The sequence below is a fragment of the Misgurnus anguillicaudatus genome, chromosome 20 (genome assembly GCF_027580225.2).
Source record: "Misgurnus anguillicaudatus chromosome 20, ASM2758022v2, whole genome shotgun sequence".
NCBI classification, from domain to species: Eukaryota; Metazoa; Chordata; class Actinopteri; order Cypriniformes; family Cobitidae; genus Misgurnus; species Misgurnus anguillicaudatus.
In genome coordinates, this window is record NC_073356.2 from 30,053,622 (window position 1) to 30,072,411 (window position 18,790).

Sequence of the window (18,790 nt, forward strand, 5' to 3'; positions counted from 1 at the left end):
TGGGCGTGGTTTCAGCGCCGAGAGCGGATACGCCCCCAGCGCTTGAAAGCAGAAAATGCTGCCTATTTTTCCAAGATTTTGATAACTGTTTTTTTTACATGGCGTTTTTAACAACATTCATTCCAATTTGTTTGGGTGTTTAAAAAATAAAAAAAATTGGTGTGGCATACACATTTTATATCTGACTTTACAAGGACTTTAATTTGATGTCATTATTTGTGGTTACCTCCACCAGGCATTAATGATTCATCTAAAGAACCAGCAACATGACAATCATTGAGAACAGAAACACTGTTTTAGTCAGGTTGTTTTGCAAACTTTTTAGTTATTAAATGCAAAATGTTCAGGGAGCAATTCATTGGGGCCAAGCAACCAAAAATACTACAATTATTTTAAACTTATCATGGGAAGAAAATAATGACAAAAATATGAATTTATAGTAAATTTTAAATGTTTCAGATGTCACTGCATGTTGAATGGTTACGACCCTATATTCATTTAATTTTACTGTGCTGTCTTCATTTGATTGTACCCTATTGTAATATATTGCCTATGGAGGACCACAAGAGTCATGCAAAATGTAATAAAGAACTTCAATAATTAATAACTACCTGGACAATAAAAATAGCAATTAATACATTTGTTTAAAAATGCATTAATTAATCTATAAATAAATAGACAAAGTTGCCAAAAAATCATTGAGGCCCGGAAAAGCTAAATAGAGAGGCTAAAACGAAAAGCAAATCGAATAGTGAAAAGAATAAAGAGAACCATCGGGAAATGAAAACAGAAATGTTAAACGGAAATGCCCTTTTAAATGCCTAATATAAACCTGTATTTATAGTTCAATTTATAAATCCAGTTATTTATTGCTCTTTTTAAATCGCTTTTTGAAATACATTTTGAAATTCCATTATTTAATTAAGAATTTATAAATGCAATTTAAAATGATGAACTTATTGAGTGTTTTATGTTCTTTTTGTAAATTGTTATATTAATTTGAACAATTTATCAATGGATTCATATTTCATCTCGACATTATTTTTACAATCTCACTTTTTATTGCCTAATAAAATGTTACATAATGATTTTTTTTGTAACTTTGTCTATTTATTTATTTATTTATTTATAGATTAATCAATGAATCCCTAAACAAATGTATTAATTGCTATTTTTACTGTCCAGGTAGTTATTAAATATTGAAGTTTTTATTACATTTTGCATGACTCTCGTGGTCCTCCATATATTGCTGCATAAATATCTTACCACGTTAAACAGCACTGTTAAAAATAAAGGTGATGCCACAAAAGAACCATATAGATCCCTAAAAGGTTCCCAAAAGAACAATTTCTTTCTTACACTTTTCGTAGTCTAAAGAACCTTTTATTAAAACAAAACGGTTCTTTATATGTCATATATACAGTCAAAAAAGGTTCTTCTATGTCATTGTGTAGCACCTTAATTTTTAAAAGTAAAGGTCTCTGCTAGCGTATGTTTTTGTTACAGACATGAATTATATATTATATCCAGCATTGCTAAAATCAGCCATTAAATATTATTAAAATTACTGGACCAGTATTGTTTAAAAATGTATATTCCTATAAGGATTATAAAAAATATGTTTAAATAGATACACCATACTGCAACTGTACACTGTCATTAACATCAATTCATTTCATGAGAAGGCATCACAAATACGCTTTATGTGAAGACTGTAACACTTTCCTCTGCGTTGCTCTACATTTATTTTTGTCTCGTTTCAGATGTCATGTAAGAAAATGTCATTCTCCATCGTCCTCCGTGGCTTTTTGTGGATACACAACACCGTTTCCCTCGCGTGACAGGTGATCCACAGCCACACTCTCGAATGCCCTTCTCATTAATGGATGCTCCTCCAAAACTTCATTGAAGCTGTCAACACTGAGCGAATAAAGTCTGCAGTAGGTATCGGCTCTGACGCTCGCTGTGCGACGTCCACGGTTCAGCAGACATATTTCTAAAAAAGACAAACAGGTCTTACATTCACCGTCATTTACTTTGAATCATAGTTAGCTTGGTATTTTGTAAAAGGGCACATATTATGCCTATTTTATCAAGATGTAATCCAAGTATCAGGTGTGCCTCTAATGTGTCTGTTGAGCTCAAAAAACCCAACAGATCATTTGTGATAGCATGTCCAAAATGCTACTTTTTGGGTGGGAGCAAAAAAGTGCTGCTTGTACCTTTAAATGCAAATGAGCTCCAGCTTAACAACAGACAGTGAGTGCTTTTGGTTAAAATAGATTTGATTCCTCTGAATACAATAGTATCTTTAGTTGTATTAGTGCTACAATGTGCTAACAAAGAAATTTTTTAAAGCTTTTGAGTAAAATGGGCGGGGCTTTGTTTGTGTGATGTCACATTAACAAAAGATTCAAGCAGCATGTCTAATGAGACTGCGTTTTTAAAGGGATTAAAAAAGAGAAGGTGGATTTTTTTCATTGTAGGGTTGTTTTGCTCATACACATTTATGTTCAAACATTTAGTGGATTTTGCATAATATGGGCACTTTGAAAATAGAGGAACTATTTTCGTTATTTTTTGTTTTAAGTGTTTAAAGGGGTCCTATGCTATAAGTCTTGATTTAGTTTGGGGTTTACTAGAACAGGTTTTCATGCTCAATTTTTCAAAAAACATTTTTTTTTACAGTTTTATATCTTCATATCAGATCAAACTCACCTCCGAAGTAACAGCCGTCATTAAGCTTTTTCTCCTTTTTGTCGTGTGTGATCACGCTGACGCAGCCGTGCTGAATGAAGTACATTTTCCGACCGAGCATCCCTTCACGAATTATCATGTCACCCGGTTGAAAGACTTCAAAGCGTAACTTCGTCAAGAGGACTGTGACGAAATGAGGATCAGCATTTGCAAAAAGCGGCATGTTAGCCACAAGTCCACGGCAATTAAAGTTCACAATCTCCTGCAGATCAAACACACAGTACAAGATGGATTAGGATTCAAATAATCTGAATGCATCTGTATGCATTTGACTGTGCAAAATTTAGGGGTTTAGGTCTTATGGGTCTGAGATTATGGCACGCATGGATGGGGAATTGTCAAAATGTAAATAGGGGATCTTAAATATTCATAAATAAGTTTATAAAAACATATGATAAACATGTGACCCTGTCTGTAAAATCCAGGCTAATGTATCATAATGTAATGATAAGATTAGGATTTCAATCTGATTTAAATAATTGATTTCACATTGATTTCAATATTTGACATCAAAACCAGCATTTTATGTCATTTAAAATCCTAATCCCTAAACACATTTCCAAAGCAAAGCATGCAGAAACACAAGAAACCTCTCTGAGTGGGTCACTAAGTTCTCCGAGAATGTTCTCCTCGTCGAACATCTTGCCCTGGAAGCGATGCTCGTAATAATCATGAATCCTCTGTCTCATATCCGCAGGCAGCTTGTGAAAAGACATGTACTGTTCCACCTGCTTATACTGCAATGACAAAACATTGCAAACGGTTAGTCAACAAAACCATTTCTCTCATGAATGCCTACAGAGAAATAGTCAGCAAAGCAGCTTGTACAGTACCTTCTCCTGGTACTGGCGATGGGAGGCATCCAGTGACTGGACGAGGTTGGTGGCATTGCCCAGGAACATAGCGTAGCAGGTGGCACCAATGATCATGCTGATCATAGTGAGCCAGACATCAGTCGGTCCCTCAGGGGCCTGGGCTCCGTAACCAATGCACAGCATGTGGCTCATGGCCATGAAGAGGGCATACGAGTACTGAACATCCCAGGTGGCATTCTGCCAGAGAAAGACAGACTATCACTACTTAAATATGGAAACATTACAGACTTGGGACACTTTCATATATCTTAGCATTTTATTAAAAGCATCTTACAGTGCATTAAACATTTTATCAGTATGTGTGTGTTCCTTGGAGGTAACCCACAACTTTTTGCGCTGCTAACACAATGAGCTACAGGAACAGTTATGAGGATTTAAATGTTGGACTAATAAGATTAGACTCCCATTTGGTGACGCTAGCAGTGCAGAAATGATGCGGCTCAGCTTGAAAGGATTTAAGGGTTTAAAGGGACAGTTCACCCAAAAATGAAAATTATGTCATAATTTTCTCACTCTCAGGTTGCCAGAAACCTATAAATATTTTATTTTTTTAACCAATCCGATCAGAGGCCCCATTGACTTCCATAGTATTCGGGTGATTCTCACGAAAACTTGGTTTTAAACATGTCAAGCATGAAAATGTAAAAATTGCTTAAATTTACTTTTTCACACCAGACATTGAAAACAAAGTCTGGAGTAAATGGGAACATTAATTTAAAAACTTTTACTTATCATTTAACACTTTTGTAACATAATTTAGAAAATTAGTCCTAAAAAATCTCATTTCCGCAACAGTCAGAAAACATCAACACTGATTTTCAAAATGACATGACAAACCTGAAAGAACATAATTTGGAGATTCTGCACATGCATTTAAAATCAAAGCATTATGCTTCTATTAATTAAATTAACATTTGATAAGCATCTGTTGCGGTAATGATAATCAAAATATCGTGTAAGCATTCTGACAAGACAATATTTGAAATTAACTGTAAAAAAATGATCTTTCCTGGTAGCCATCTTGAAGTAACTGGTCCATGTGCTTGGTCACTCAAAATCAAACTTTATTAAAATTCTGTATGTGTGCTTAAACTGTTCTCAAAAAGTGTTGCGGAGGATGAGAACATCAGGCATGGACACATCAGTTTCCTAATTTTTCTTCATTATTATTATTCATGAATATTCAGTAAATATTTTTTCTGTCATCTAAGTAGTCTAGCAAAACATCCATTTATTTATTTTTTTCTTAATATTTTTGTGTTAATTTGATTAAATTACAACATAACGCATGTTCAAACACAGCCGGACACATTGCGGTATTGAGAATTTCAGCAGAAAATGAGATAAAATTTACAATTATAAATTCTTATGTTGAAATCACACATTGTGCAAGGTAGAACACAGTATTGTGTTAATTCTGATGCTTTTTAATGTTATTATTTTACACATTTTAAAGCTAAAATCATTAGTGCCGTGGTGTTTCAATGGTTTCGTGAGAATCACCCATTCATTTATCCTACCGTGGAAGTCAATGTGGCCTCCGATCGGTTTAATCACAAACATTCCTCAAAATATTTTTCTTTGTGTTCATAAGAACAAAGAAATGTATACAGGTTTGTGACAACATGAGGATGAGCAAATGATGACACAACTTCCATCCCTGGGCGAACCATCTCTCCAACAAATTATTTTAGTGCCCAAACAAGTGCATTCATCTTACATACCACCATGTTGTTTTTGGAGACCCAACAGTCCGGAGGGAATTCCTGTAACATTGGCACCATGAACTGCAAGCAGCCGTTCCAATGACACAGCAGCAACATCATTCCGATCAGATTCACAATGCGAACCACGGCACTGGCCAGGTCATAGGTCATGTGAAATATCTGTAAAACCCAGCAACAGCTGTACTGTCTTATTTCTTATTCTTATTGTAAAATATTTTATATATTTATCCTGCGCAGTTAAATCTGTTCACAACACCTCTTATGCACCCAGGTTCACAACAATGACGGAAACTGATTGCTCACCTCCTCCCACTGATGGATGTAACGTATAAGTCTAGACAAGCGCAGTAATCGAAGCAGGCTGAGGATCTTGGTAAAGCGCACGATCCGCAACGCCCTGGCGGTGCGGTACACCTCCGCTGACTCCAGCCGGGCCTCTATATCCACAATCAGGAAGAAGTAGTCCACCGGGATGGAGGAGATAAAGTCCACTAGAAACCACCCGCGCAGATAACGGCGACGGATCACTTGCGGATCAAGGATGATCTCGGAGTTGTCGCCCTCCATGATACCCGTCCGGAAGTTTAAGACGAGGTCTGCCAGGAAAAGTGTGTCGGAGGCCACGTTAAAGGTGATCCAGGGTAGGGTGTTCTGGTCTTCAAAGAAAGTGATGCCCCAGGGTAGGATCACAAGGTTGCCCATCATAAGGCAGAGCATCACCAAATCCCAATAGAACCTGTTGATGAAAATTACTTGATTGAGAACCTTTATTCAAATATTTTATTAAAGATGCATCAAACATTTTTAATGTATGCTGGTGTGGTATGTTTGGTGTATAAGCTCAGCTTTGAGAAGGTTTTAAGAAAGCTTGGCAAAAATGACATCACATGTTCATCATAAATCACATAAAGACATGGACAAAGAGTATGAAATATCACTGCAGATATTAATAACAAATAATGTTGTAGTCAATAATGTATGCTTTATTACCCATGAGCTGTTTTTCTATGCATTATTTTGGTTGATTTAAATAAAAACCCAGATTTCCTAATTCATTGTTGGTGCCAAATGATTTTGTCAAATAAAGTTTGGCGTTTTGTCCATTTTGTACCAAATGCCTGATATTTTGATGGTTTCATCTAATCTGATGGGGCATTAAAAGCAAATATTGAACACATTTCCCACAAGACATCACTTTTGGCCACTGCTGTATGCATAATATTTTCCATAATTATCAAAAAGTTTTAAAGGCAGGGTGCGTGATTTTTGAAAAACACTTTGAAAAAAGGAGTCGGGCCAACCATAGATATATATTAGGGGTGCACCGATAGGATTTTTTTGGGCCGATACCGATTCCGATTTAAACAGACAACTTCTGGCCGATACCGATGCCGATACCGATATTAAACACTTGTATACAATACTATACAGTTGGTCTTTTAGCTAGTTTATTTCTGCATCAAATTATTTTTACTGAACATGAATTGGATCTAATTAACATTCAACTGACCAACATAGTAAGAGAGGCACAAATTAAAACAAATATAATAAGACAGCATGACAACCTTCAAAGGTGGTTTTTGCTATTCAGCATTTATTTTATTAACAACATTAACTATTTTTTTTTACATATAATGGATTTCTTTATGCAGTTAATTAATAAACAATCGGTATTGGTCTGTCTCGTGCTATTGCCGATATGCCGATGGTTTCAAATTCATCAAAAATCAGCCGATAAATATCGGTGGCCGATACATCGGTGCATCACTAATATATATAAAGGCTAGATGTCTCGCCCCCGCTGCTGGCCAATTGAGTGGAACGTCTGCATTTGGCGGCCATCTTACCACAGGCAGCTCGCTCACTCGTAGCATTAAGTTTTAATGGTGCAGGTACTTTTAAATGACCATAACTTGCTTACAAAAAATTTTTTATGAAACATGTTAAAGCATCCAGAATTACAGCCACGTTAATAACCTTTGTAAGAAACCAAACCGTTTGAAAATTGGTAGAAAATTTAGCAAGTTATGGTCATTTAATGCAATGCTACGAGTGAGCGAGCTGCCTGTGGTAAGATGGCCGCCAGGTGATGACGTTAGAGACGTAACACATCTAGCCTTTATACATATCTATGGGGCCGACTACCAAAACACACTTGTAGCCAATCAGCAGTAAGGGGCGTGTCTACTAACCAACATCGTTACCTGGGTTGCGTATGTGTGGAGTGGGTCATGCACCCTGCCTTTAAGTCTGTTAAGAGTTTAAATGCATAGTTTACCAATAAATGACTATTATTTTGTCATTTACTCATGCTTGAGATGTTTCACTCTTTTATAAATGTCTTTTTTATGCTGAATACAAATAAACATATTTCGAAGAATGTTTGTAACCAAATAGATTTGGGGCACCATTGACTTCCATAGTAAAAATAAAACTATAGAAGTGAATGGTGCCCCAGATCTGTTTGGTTATAAAAAAATGTCAAAATATCTTCATTAGTGTTCATTAGTAAGGATGAGTACATGATGACAAAACTTGGTGAACTATCCCTTTAATGTTGGTTGTGGACATCACACTATCAGTTGCTAAACAGACCGGAGAAGAACATCTCAATATGATAATGTTCAGCCTTGTGGATTTAAGATCTAGGCTGATAAAGTAAAGGGATCTTTAAGACATCAACATTTTGCCCTTTAACATGGCATGATTACGACGTTTGTTTGTTTGTATATATATTTCAACTAACTGTTCCATGTTTACAGAGAAAGCAATTACTGAAGTGGTAACAGAGAATTGTAAATGTACTGTATGTGTGACTGTTTCAACTGGATATACAATCTTCAGCGAAGCGTGGTGGTTTGAAGTTTCCACTCGCGATCATATTTTCCCTAGTGTCAGTCAACTTCAGGCTTCTGTTGACCTTTGACCTGCTACCTGAAAATGTCTACATGAGCTTACAAGCCAATGACTTTTTATATTGTATGGCTGCCATTTGACCCCTGTAGGAAGGTAAGCAACATTTAAAAGATTATAGGTTGTAAAAATAGTGTCAGACAATCCCAGTGTCTCCTAATGTAGTGAAAGCTTTCAATCTTACAAATGTCACTTTCACTAGAAACACTGAGCATATCACAAAAACATAGGGGTTATTATATAATTGCAGGCATGTTTGGTGTCCAAAGTCATTTATCAATAGTTACTTTTATTAATTTTAATAATTTGGTACTCATTGTCATGGATCACATGATATTACAGGACATAATTGATTTTTTCTGTTTAAAGTGTCTTTCTAGGTAAAAATCATGACTTCCTGTCTAAATTTGTTAGTGTCAATTCTGTTACGTCAAACTCTGTTACCAAGGTAGAGTAACACTGTTGACAGGCATATGTTTGTGTGTAAGAGATAGGGAACGTGTGTGTTTCAGACAGCGGGATATCATGATTTTGAATAAAATATTATTCCAAATGCAAACATTTCAATGTACAGTAAGTGAATTGTTATCCCTCGTGGCTCTAATATGGTGTTATTAAGATCCTGTGTCATTTTATCTCTTTACATCTTGCGGCTTTCTCTCTGCACTTACAAGAAACAAAAGAACATCAAACCGACACTGTAACCAAGTTTGTCCATTCATCTCTGATGGTCTTACTGGCTAACGGTAACTCTATAAGGGAAAGCGTTGTAACTGGACGCCCAGATAGCATTGTTTCCTACTGTGGTGATTGAAAGGTTTGCTTGAACAATCAGATTTTGGGCTTAAAAAGCACATATTATGCCCATCTTTACAATATGTTATATAAGTCTCAGGAGTGTCCAGAATGTTACTGGGTGATTCTCGCGAAATTAGACTTATGAGGTGTCATGAAACATTTTGATAAAAAAGTAAATGGAAAGTGTATCAAAATAAAACATCTCTTCATGTACTATTTTGCACATGATTTCAAAGGACATCATACAAACAAATTTTATTGTTTTTTCCACATTTAAGGGGAACATTTTCATTACCGCAATGTGTCCATGACTGGATTTTGGTTCTTTGACATGAAAATATTTATAATTAAAAAATCTAAAAAATAAAAAGCTTCAGTGCATGTTATACTATAAACATTTACAATAAAGAAACATGTGGTATTTGGTGATTATTGGTAAATGTAGAAACAATAATAAGGAATATAAATGTGACCGCGACCAATTTTCTCATCCTCCGCAACAATTTTCAATCATTGTTTAAGCCCTCAAGGAACTAACATTAAAAAAAATAGTTGGAAGGGACATAATTGATTGTGGCTACCAGGTAAGCAGTTCTTATTTTTTTCTCCAGATAAAAGTTAACATTTTGTTTGTCATAGTACCTAGACAACTTTTTAGTTCTCATTACCAAAACATGAGTTTGTAAATGCATATATTTAATGTAATATCATGTTGCGGTAATGATAATGATAATCTAAAAAAATTTAAATAATTCCATAGGAAATATTTTTTAAATCCACAAAAAATAATGGTTATAGTAAGTTCAGACCTTAATCTTATATGTGCAAAAATAAATTGTCTTCAAGGGCTTTTTAAATAAAATCTGATGCTGGACACCTTCTAAGTCTGGATTTCGTAAGAATCACCCTACTGTGAAGTTTTAGCTCCAAATACACCACAGATCATTTATTATAGCATGTGCAAAATGCCCCTAGTTGGGTGGGACCAAAAACACATGTTGGGTGTGTGTACCTTTAAATGCAAATAAACTATTGCTATTCACTCCTTTACCAAAAGAGATGCTTTGGTTAAAATAGATCTGATTTTGCGCAAAGAAGCACAGAAAAAATAGCAGACAGCGTCCAACTCACTAAGGGCAGAAACTATGGAAAACAGGACTGTCAGTCAGTGGTCGTGGGCGGGGCTTTAGCAGTGTGACATCACATTGCTAAGAGAATCAAAACAGCATGTCTAATGAGCCTGCTTTGGTTTAATGAATATTAAAAGTTTTTTTCATTGTAAGGTGGCTGTGTTCGCACACTGCCAACACACATTTATGTCCGAACACCTTGTAAAAGTGGATTTTGTATAATATGTGCCCCTTAATTGTTAGTTGTACATTTTTACAGTTGGACACCTCTATCCAAAATTTTTTACAGTGCATTACAAGGTATCAATTTTTATTAACACGTGTGGTCCTTGGGTTCCTTATACAGGAGCACACTGTATGTTGACCTTTTTCGACAGTATTTAACATCTCTCCTCAAAAACACACCCATTTAGAGTTTTGAAGCTATTTTGAGAGGTTTGTCACATGTTTGCAATAGGAACAGTGATGGTTAATATTGTTTTAGATTCACTAAACTTTCAGAAAAAAATGGTCAGAATATGTACCCCAGCTGTCACTTGGGCAGTACCCTATCAAAAAAGTACACATTTGCACCTATATGAGGTACCTTAATAAGACCTTTTTAAATGGTACCACCCCAGTGACAGCTTGGGAAAATATTTTGATGGTACCGATATCCCACCTTTGTTTTATTTTCTGCCAGTCATATTTTCCCTTCCTCTCTGCGTCACTCACCTGAAGTCACTATATGGATGTATAATCCAAACCCCAAATGCCTTCACCCTTTCCTGCTCAGCTGCTACACCTTTTGCACTACCAAACATTCGCAGGGAGAACTTGTTCACCCCTGGCTGCAGCAAGGAGCTGAATTGTCTCTGGAGAAACGTGGGTTGGTTGCCAAAGACCCTTTCCTCTGAATCGCACACCATAGGGGGCACCGCAGGCCCCGGCGACTCGCATGTAGATCTGTGAAGGTGAGATGGAGTGGACGTGGTCATGGTGGTGGTCGAGCCATCTAACCCTGCTATAACCTCAAGAGATTTGGAGATGGGACCACTCACAGAGTCCGTTTGGTCCTGTTGATGGTTGACAATGTAGAGGAGCCTCTTATTCACCTCCTCCCCACCCCGTTCCTCCCGTGTGATGGTCCTCGGAGAGGAACGCCAGCTGGGTAGGGAGAACCTACCCTTGATGTTGCGCTTAGAGGCGCCACTTGAAGAATGAGGGTTTCCATCAACATCCATGATTTTGGTTTGAGGTTTATGCAGGTAATGAAATGTATGCGTTTAAAAAGAATAAAAACAGATGAATGATGACATCACCATTTCCAAATCAGAAGTTAGATGCTGATGCAAGAGAAAAGGTTGAATCTCGTCAATTGGAAAGCGTTTAAATAAGCCTACTTTTGAGGTTAATACTTCATATGTTAACTTTAGTCAGCATGACGCAAACTTGACTTCATTTCACATCACATCAAGTCTCCACACTGTACAAGTTTACAATCCAAATTCTTTCCCAAAAATGTTGCACTCAGCTTGCACTCTTAAAAGCCAAAACATGTCAATGCCCTCTGTACGTTTACCGTATGACAAAAGTAAACAGCAATCCCAGAATCCTTGCGTAAAAGTAGGCTACAGATGAAGTACAGGCGCAGTTCATCCGCCCTTGTAAAGTTCCTCTGGGACTAAGTGCAATTATTGTCAATATTATTTCCACGTATCCACGTACATATTTAACATCACAGTCGTTGGAAAAACCTCCGCAGAATCAGCGCATGTGGTCCCAGTATAAGCGCATCGCCAAATACGCGTCAGTTCTTCAACGAGCAACAGAGGTTCGAGTTTAATCGGCTTCTTTAGGCGGCGTCTTTATCTCCCTCTCTGCTGACACCTGCGTGTTATCCGTTCAAAGAAACTGTATGAACCGATGGAGGGAACAGAGCGTCACACCTGGGAGGAAGTGGGCGGGGTCAACCTGTGCTGCTGGAGGACACGGAATACGCTGGAGACCCACAGGTGTGTTTCCCTCAGCGCTGAACGCGCGTGCGTCACTGAGTGTGCAGCGTTTTGGTTATATAACATAAAGTATAAATAATAATGTGAATAAGTTATTTTTTATATTTTAAGTTTTTTATATTTGTTTCATACACTGTAAAGGAATGTAGCATGTTAAAAAAACTTGGTTTTGCAAGTCAATTCATACTATTTATTTTAAGATCTGTGATAAGTTGACATAACTTATAAAGTTATGTCAACTTATGAACTCAACTTATAAAAACTCAACTTACAAACTTACAAGTTGAAATTATTTAAAGAGGTCATATTATTTTTTTTTTTTAAAGATGTAAAATAAGTCTTTGGTGTCCCCAGAGGTCATATGTGATAGTTTTAACTCAAAATACCCCACAGATAATTTATTATAGCGTGTTAAAATAGCCATTTTGAAGGTGGTAGGAAAAATTAGCCGGTTTTGGATGTTCCCTGATGAAACGTAAACATTGATCGCAATGATGGTGGTTTGTTGAAATTGAAACTCAGTTGTGCTTTCAATTATTATTTTATTTCTCTTTTTCTCTGCAATAAATATTTGATCTTTTTTACATTTTCTAGGTTGATAGAAGCATTCGGGACCCAATTAAAGTCAAATTTTCACGCTATGACCCCTTTAAGTTAAAGGCAGGGTGCATGATCTCTGAAAGCCAAGGTTGATATTTGAAATCACCTAAAAAAACAACCCCCTACCCCAATAGAATCTGGACCTTCTTTTGATAGACCCGCCCCACACATACGCAACCCAGGCAACGATGTTGGTTAGTAGACACGCCCCTTACTGCTGATTGGCTACAAGTGTGTTTTGGTAGTCGCCCTGACTTCCTTTTCAAAAATGTTTTTCAAAAATCACGCACCTCGCCTTTAATTTGTTAAAGGACAAGTTCGGTATTTTACACTTAAAGCCCTGTTTTCAAATTGTTTATGATGAAATAGAACGGTTTTAACTGAAATTTCGACATATGATGCTGGCCCGAGAATTTTCGGTTGTTTCTTATATCACCTTCCACCTCTACAATGGCTCTATAGGTGAACTGGAACAATCCTTCTTAAAAGGCATTAAACTTTCGTTTACAAAGACGTGAAACTCACCGAGTGGTCAGGGGTGTTCACTGATATGCTCACACAAAAATGTCATCTATTTCAATTTCTATTTCATCATAAACAATCTGAAAACAAGACTTTAAGTGTAAAATACCTGTCTTTTAAGTTAAGGTAACATAAAAATATATGTTGATTTGACAATTGTTTTTACAATTTTTTGAATTTAGTTTAACACAAAGTTGTTTAGTAATATAGTGGTTTAAGTGGTTTGCAATGCAAAAAAGTGTTTTGTTTCTATTTTATGATAAAATTAAAATAGGACTTTACACCAGAGGGATTTAGTATCATTGTACCCTATGTTGTTGCACAACCTGGGTTGTTGTACTTTTGTACAACATTGTGCAGTTCACTATGATCATTAGTAGGACAGTAGCTTAAAGTATGTGTCTCCTACAAGCGGTGTTTGGTTTCGGTCTCCATCAATCCTTTAAAGTGTAAGATATCGTGTTCCCGAATCCAAGATGTTTAACCTTGATGATGAAAATAATTAAAGCCATGGCCTACTTCCTATCCAACACAAAGGACGGCCCTTCTTTAATGTATCATGGTTAAAAGAATGTTATAGCAGTTTGCATTATATAAGAACAACAATACCATTGATCCATGATTAACATTTTCAAATAAATAACAAAAGTTTACAAAGATGTCAAAAAGCTTATACACTTACATATGTTCTTGTAAAATATATATTACTGTTTAATAGAAACCTGTAGGTAAATTAAATAAATAAAGCTAAGGTAGGACTTACATAGTCATACAGTATTAACAATAAAAAACAAATTGGCGCAGAAACCCTAAGGGTAATCAGACATGTCACATTATCCGAGATACAGTGGTTTAAATTGGTTTTCTTGTCTGCCATTACATGACTTTACATTGATCTGCACTTGTTGCTGTTGGCATTGAAGACTGGGCTCCACCCATGTTGAGACTGAGCCCTTGGAAGGCACCAAAAAGAGAGTCGTCATTTTTGGAGGCCATCTTGCTTTTTACCTGTGTCCTCTGAACCGGTGTCTAAAAAAATAATAGTTCAGAAGTTAATCCCAGTTTGTCCTTTCAGCAAATATAAAAGTCTGTACACTCACACTTGGGCTTTCAAAAAGTACAGCTTAGCATCTAAAGAGTTCACATTGGTACCAAATGTATACATAATGGTATAGAATTTGGACCTTTTAAAAGAGTACCACCCAAGTGACAGCTGGGGTACATATTTTGACAATTGTTTTAAGAGTGAATGCGAACAGTATAAACCCACCTTTGAGTAGCGGTGAGGACTTTTGTAATGCGCCCTCATGGCGGCCCTCTCTGCGTTCTTCTGTGCAAATTTCACTTGCCTTAATTTCCTGTTTAAACACAAAGCATTTTAAACAAATGAAACATTTAATATTTCATTTTAAAGATCACCAACAGCTGAGTTATTTAATGCACTATAGACTCAAAATGTATATAAGCTTATTTTTATCCACTTGCCTTTCCCTGTGCAGTTCTGTTTGGTAGGCCCTTATCCAAGACGAGTCGTGTGCGGTCTGACCGTAGCAACACGGAGCGCTCTTTCTCCGGACAGTTTTGCTCTTTCTACTGAAGCCGTCCTGAACCCCTGTCACACAACTGGTCATGTGTCGGATGGGGGCGCCCAGGGACTTTTTCATCACAGAGTTCATTTCGCCTTTAGCTTGTTTATTCCTGGGAGTGTGAATCAGCTATTGCACTGAGTATTTTTGAGCTTTTCTCAAGATACGAGAGTCAATGTTCTTGGGATATTTCAGTAATGAAGACGAGTATTTCCAGATGGCCAATCCCATAAATCCCAGTCTAATGGATACTGTATCTATGTGCAGGGTGCATTGTACCTAAAAAACACACACACAAAGAAGTCTAAAATAACATACAGGAAAATATTCATATACTCTATATAATTTATTATTTAGCATAAAACTAAATGATTCAAAGTTTTCTCACAATAAAGTTTTCATTAAAAAATACATTTAAATAACTGAATTACTGTAGCTGCAGCCTTTTCCCCGTTATATAATCTCATATACCTGCATTTGATTTTTGATTATTTTAAATCTTGTCTTTAAAAAAATAAAATGTATAATTGTCTGTGAAAACAAATGATTTCATTTATTGATTTCAATCTTTGACATAATCTTAATCAGCCAATATTAAAGATATAAAGTTTATAATTTCACAGAATGATCTTTACATTATCTAAGATGACTTAATTTATTAAATTACCAAACAAACTTTAGCTGCGTTTTCGCAGGCGTGGTCACAGATATCCGCCATTCTGTATGCAAAGTGGAATGACCATTTTGCAAAACAAGTAAATGCAAAACAACCTGTATGCAAAACTAGCATAGCATCGCACATGAAAGCATGAAAGTCATACCTGATATCTGCTGAAACTCCTGATTATTATTTCATCCAAGGAACTTAACTTCCAACTTCTTGCTGTATCTTTCGCTTTACACGTGTGTTCATGAGCTTCATGTTTTTAAAGCGGCTCACTCGTGCATCTGTCCTCAGCTAATCGCCCAATGACGTCACTCTTCATAAGTACATTAGTGGGATTCGCAGGCACGTGAGAGAGGACGATATTGACACTGTGAGGCTACAAGAAGATGTACTTAAGTTTAAATATCTGTTTTAGTGTAACGAGGCCGACATACTACACGTTGAACGTTCTGAATAAAACAGAAATAAGTTTAAAGGGATAGTTCACCAAAAATATTTAATTCTGTCATCATTTCCTCACTCCCATGTTGTTTCAAAATTTCTGATGAACATGATGGAAGATAATGAGGAATGTTTGTAACCAAACCATTCATGAGCCCCATTCACTTGAATAGTATTCTCTTTTCCTACTATGGAAGTGAATGGTCGGTTTGGTTAAACATTCCTTAAAAATATCTTCGTTTGTGGAAGAAATAAATTTATACAGGTTTGTTCCAACTCGAGATTGGGAAAATGATGACAGAATTTTCATTTTTGGGTGAACTATTCCTTTAAGAAACAGATATAGTATGACTGTATTTTTTAACAGATTAAAGATTAAAAGCTAAACTTTTTCCTTCACAGACGGACAGGAAAGAAAACAGATGGAGGAGGAAGTTGTGAATGAAGTCAGTGTTTAAAGAATGACATGACAATTTTGGACTATTTAACCTTAAACAACCCATTTCATTCATACATTCATACCAGATTTCTGGCCAAAATATGTTTTAAATATATGCTAAATAGATTTTTAAAAAGTAAAGCTTAATTAAATATATTTTTGAATTTAAAAATATATTTAGTTGTAACTAGTGATAGGACAGTATATTGCAGAGGCCGATATATTGGCCGATGCTCATAATAAAAATAAAAAAAATCCAAATATCGGCCTATAAATCTTTTCAATTGCAGTAAATTTATTAATAACTCTTATATTAATCCTCCACTTATTCAAACAGTACCGTCAGATGTCAGATCCACATGTCTTGTAAATATGTTTTAAGTACATTAAAGGTGCAGTGTGTACATTTTTGCACCATCTAGTGGTGAGGTTGTGAATTGCAAACAATGGCTTGGGGTCCGGGCCCCCCAGGGGGGCCGCAAGATGGTGCCAGGGGGGCCCACAGTTTTATGACATTTTTATAAAATACATTAATTTATCATGAATTCTGTGAAATTAAACCTGAAAAAAATAAGGCAGCACTACTTTGTATAATTTAATGTTTTGTTTCATTAAAATGTAAAGTTTTAGAACTGTTTTTTGGCAAAAGTTTTCTTTGGGGGGGGGGGCGCGAAGGAATGCACCGTACACAAAGGGGTCCGCACGCTGAAAAAGTTTGAGAACCACTGGCTTAGTCCACTGCTCACCTCTTGCTTTTGAAACGCATTGAGAAGCTACAGTAGCCACCACCGGACAAACATGTCATCGCCAGAGACAACTTCGTAAAAAAGTTTGTCCGTTAAGAGCTTCTGTAAAAACATGGCGGCACAAAATGGCGACTTCCATGTAAGGGGATCCTCGGTGTATGTAGATAAAAACATCTCATGCTAAGGTAATAAACACATAACGGTTTATTATGAAAGGTCTTTATACACCACCGATAATATGGTTTGTATAATATTTTGCATTTCTGTCAAGAGATCCTTCTAAAAATTACACACTGCACCTTTAAAAGGGTATATTTTAAATGTTATGCATAACTAATGTATTTTTTTTAGATACAACAATTTTCAGTTTGTTTCTTAATAACTGTGATAACATGTGTTATATCAAACTCATTTCGGCCATATAGCTTTCTTAATATCGGTATCGGCCATAAAAAATATCTATCTATATGATATTTCAAAATGTATTTCAGGTTCAACATATACATTTCTAATTTTACAACACATACGGTAAAAAATATATTTTCCTGGTTAAAATATATAAGTTTATATAAAATGTATACGTATGTACAAAATATAAAAGTGAAATTTTGCAGTTGAAAATTTATTTGAATATTTCTTTTTAACCTTTTTAAACCCGTTATGTTTCTCCCAATTGGGAGTAAATATAAATGCTTTAAAATATATATAAAAAAATACAAAAAATGGCCAAAAATATATTGGTGAAAAATAAATGTATGTAAACATGTAAAAAAAATTATATATATATACATACACACACACACACATATTATATATATGGCATTTTTTGTATATTTTGAAAAATATTTAAAATTATATTCTGCCGTATTGAACTTTATCCTTCACAGACAGACAGGAAAGAAAACAGATGGAGGAGGAAGTTGTGAATGAAGTCAGTATTTAAAGAATGACATGACAATTTTGGAACATTTAACCTTAAACACCCCGTTTCTTATTCACCCATACTGCAAAAAAAAAAAAAAAAAAAAAAAAAAATTTTTCTGGGCATGTTATGATGGCTGATTCATTGAAGTACTTGGTTATCCTTTTTATTGAACAAAGAGGGAAAATAGTCCACCAATAACAATTTAATCTTTAGTAATACTGTCTGTGCGTTTGATTTTGGTTAAATTTATCAACTGATCTCCAAACACAAGTTCTAGTGGAGCAATGCCTTCTAAATAAAGCTTGGCGTCTGATCTGGGAAAGGTGATTTTAGGAAAGCTTTACTGTACGCGATTACCTCAACACTAAGCTCTCGCCTTTTAAATCTTTTGGCCATGAATGAAGTATTAAAGACCAAATACAGTCTTTGTGAACTGATGGACATAGATCTAAAACGTTTGCCCTTTTATGTGTCCTGCAAATAAAAACTAATCTGGTGCAACTAAGTTTTAAAGGGATAGTTCACTCAAAAGAAAATTCTGTCATTATTTCATACAAGGTCCATAGTAGGATAAACAAATACTATGGAAGTTAATGGTGCTCAGAAATGGTTTGGTTACAAACAAAGCTCAAAATATCTTCTTTTGTGTTTAACAGAGCAAAGAAATGTA

General features: G+C 35.7%; 2 protein-coding genes across 3 annotated transcripts; both read right to left on the reverse strand.

The window, feature by feature from the left end:
* Positions 1–1,441: 1,441 nt before the first annotated feature.
* Positions 1,442–12,147, reverse strand: hcn3 (hyperpolarization activated cyclic nucleotide-gated potassium channel 3). 2 transcript variants are annotated; one of them, XM_055218986.2, is made up of 7 exons: positions 10,915–12,147; positions 5,663–6,095; positions 5,357–5,518; positions 3,591–3,809; positions 3,348–3,494; positions 2,719–2,959; positions 1,442–1,996 (listed from the first exon to the last, which is right to left on the reverse strand). In XM_055218986.2, exons 1-7 carry the CDS (start codon positions 11,421–11,423, stop codon positions 1,782–1,784), a joined length of 1,926 nt encoding a protein of 641 aa, XP_055074961.1. In that variant the 5' UTR covers positions 11,424–12,147; the 3' UTR covers positions 1,442–1,781. The 2 variants fall into 2 exon arrangements, with proteins under 2 accessions (XP_055074961.1, XP_073714603.1); XM_073858502.1 differs by having other exon boundaries at positions 11,762–12,146.
* Positions 12,148–13,818: 1,671 nt separating this feature from the next.
* Positions 13,819–15,885, reverse strand: LOC129454458 (uncharacterized). Its single transcript, XM_055218991.2, has 4 exons — positions 15,724–15,885; positions 14,802–15,181; positions 14,587–14,674; positions 13,819–14,345 (listed from the first exon to the last, which is right to left on the reverse strand). The coding sequence occupies exons 2-4, from the start codon at positions 14,990–14,992 to the stop codon at positions 14,193–14,195; spliced, it is 432 nt and encodes a 143-aa protein (XP_055074966.1). The 5' UTR covers positions 14,993–15,181; positions 15,724–15,885; the 3' UTR covers positions 13,819–14,192.
* Positions 15,886–18,790: the final 2,905 nt, after the last annotated feature.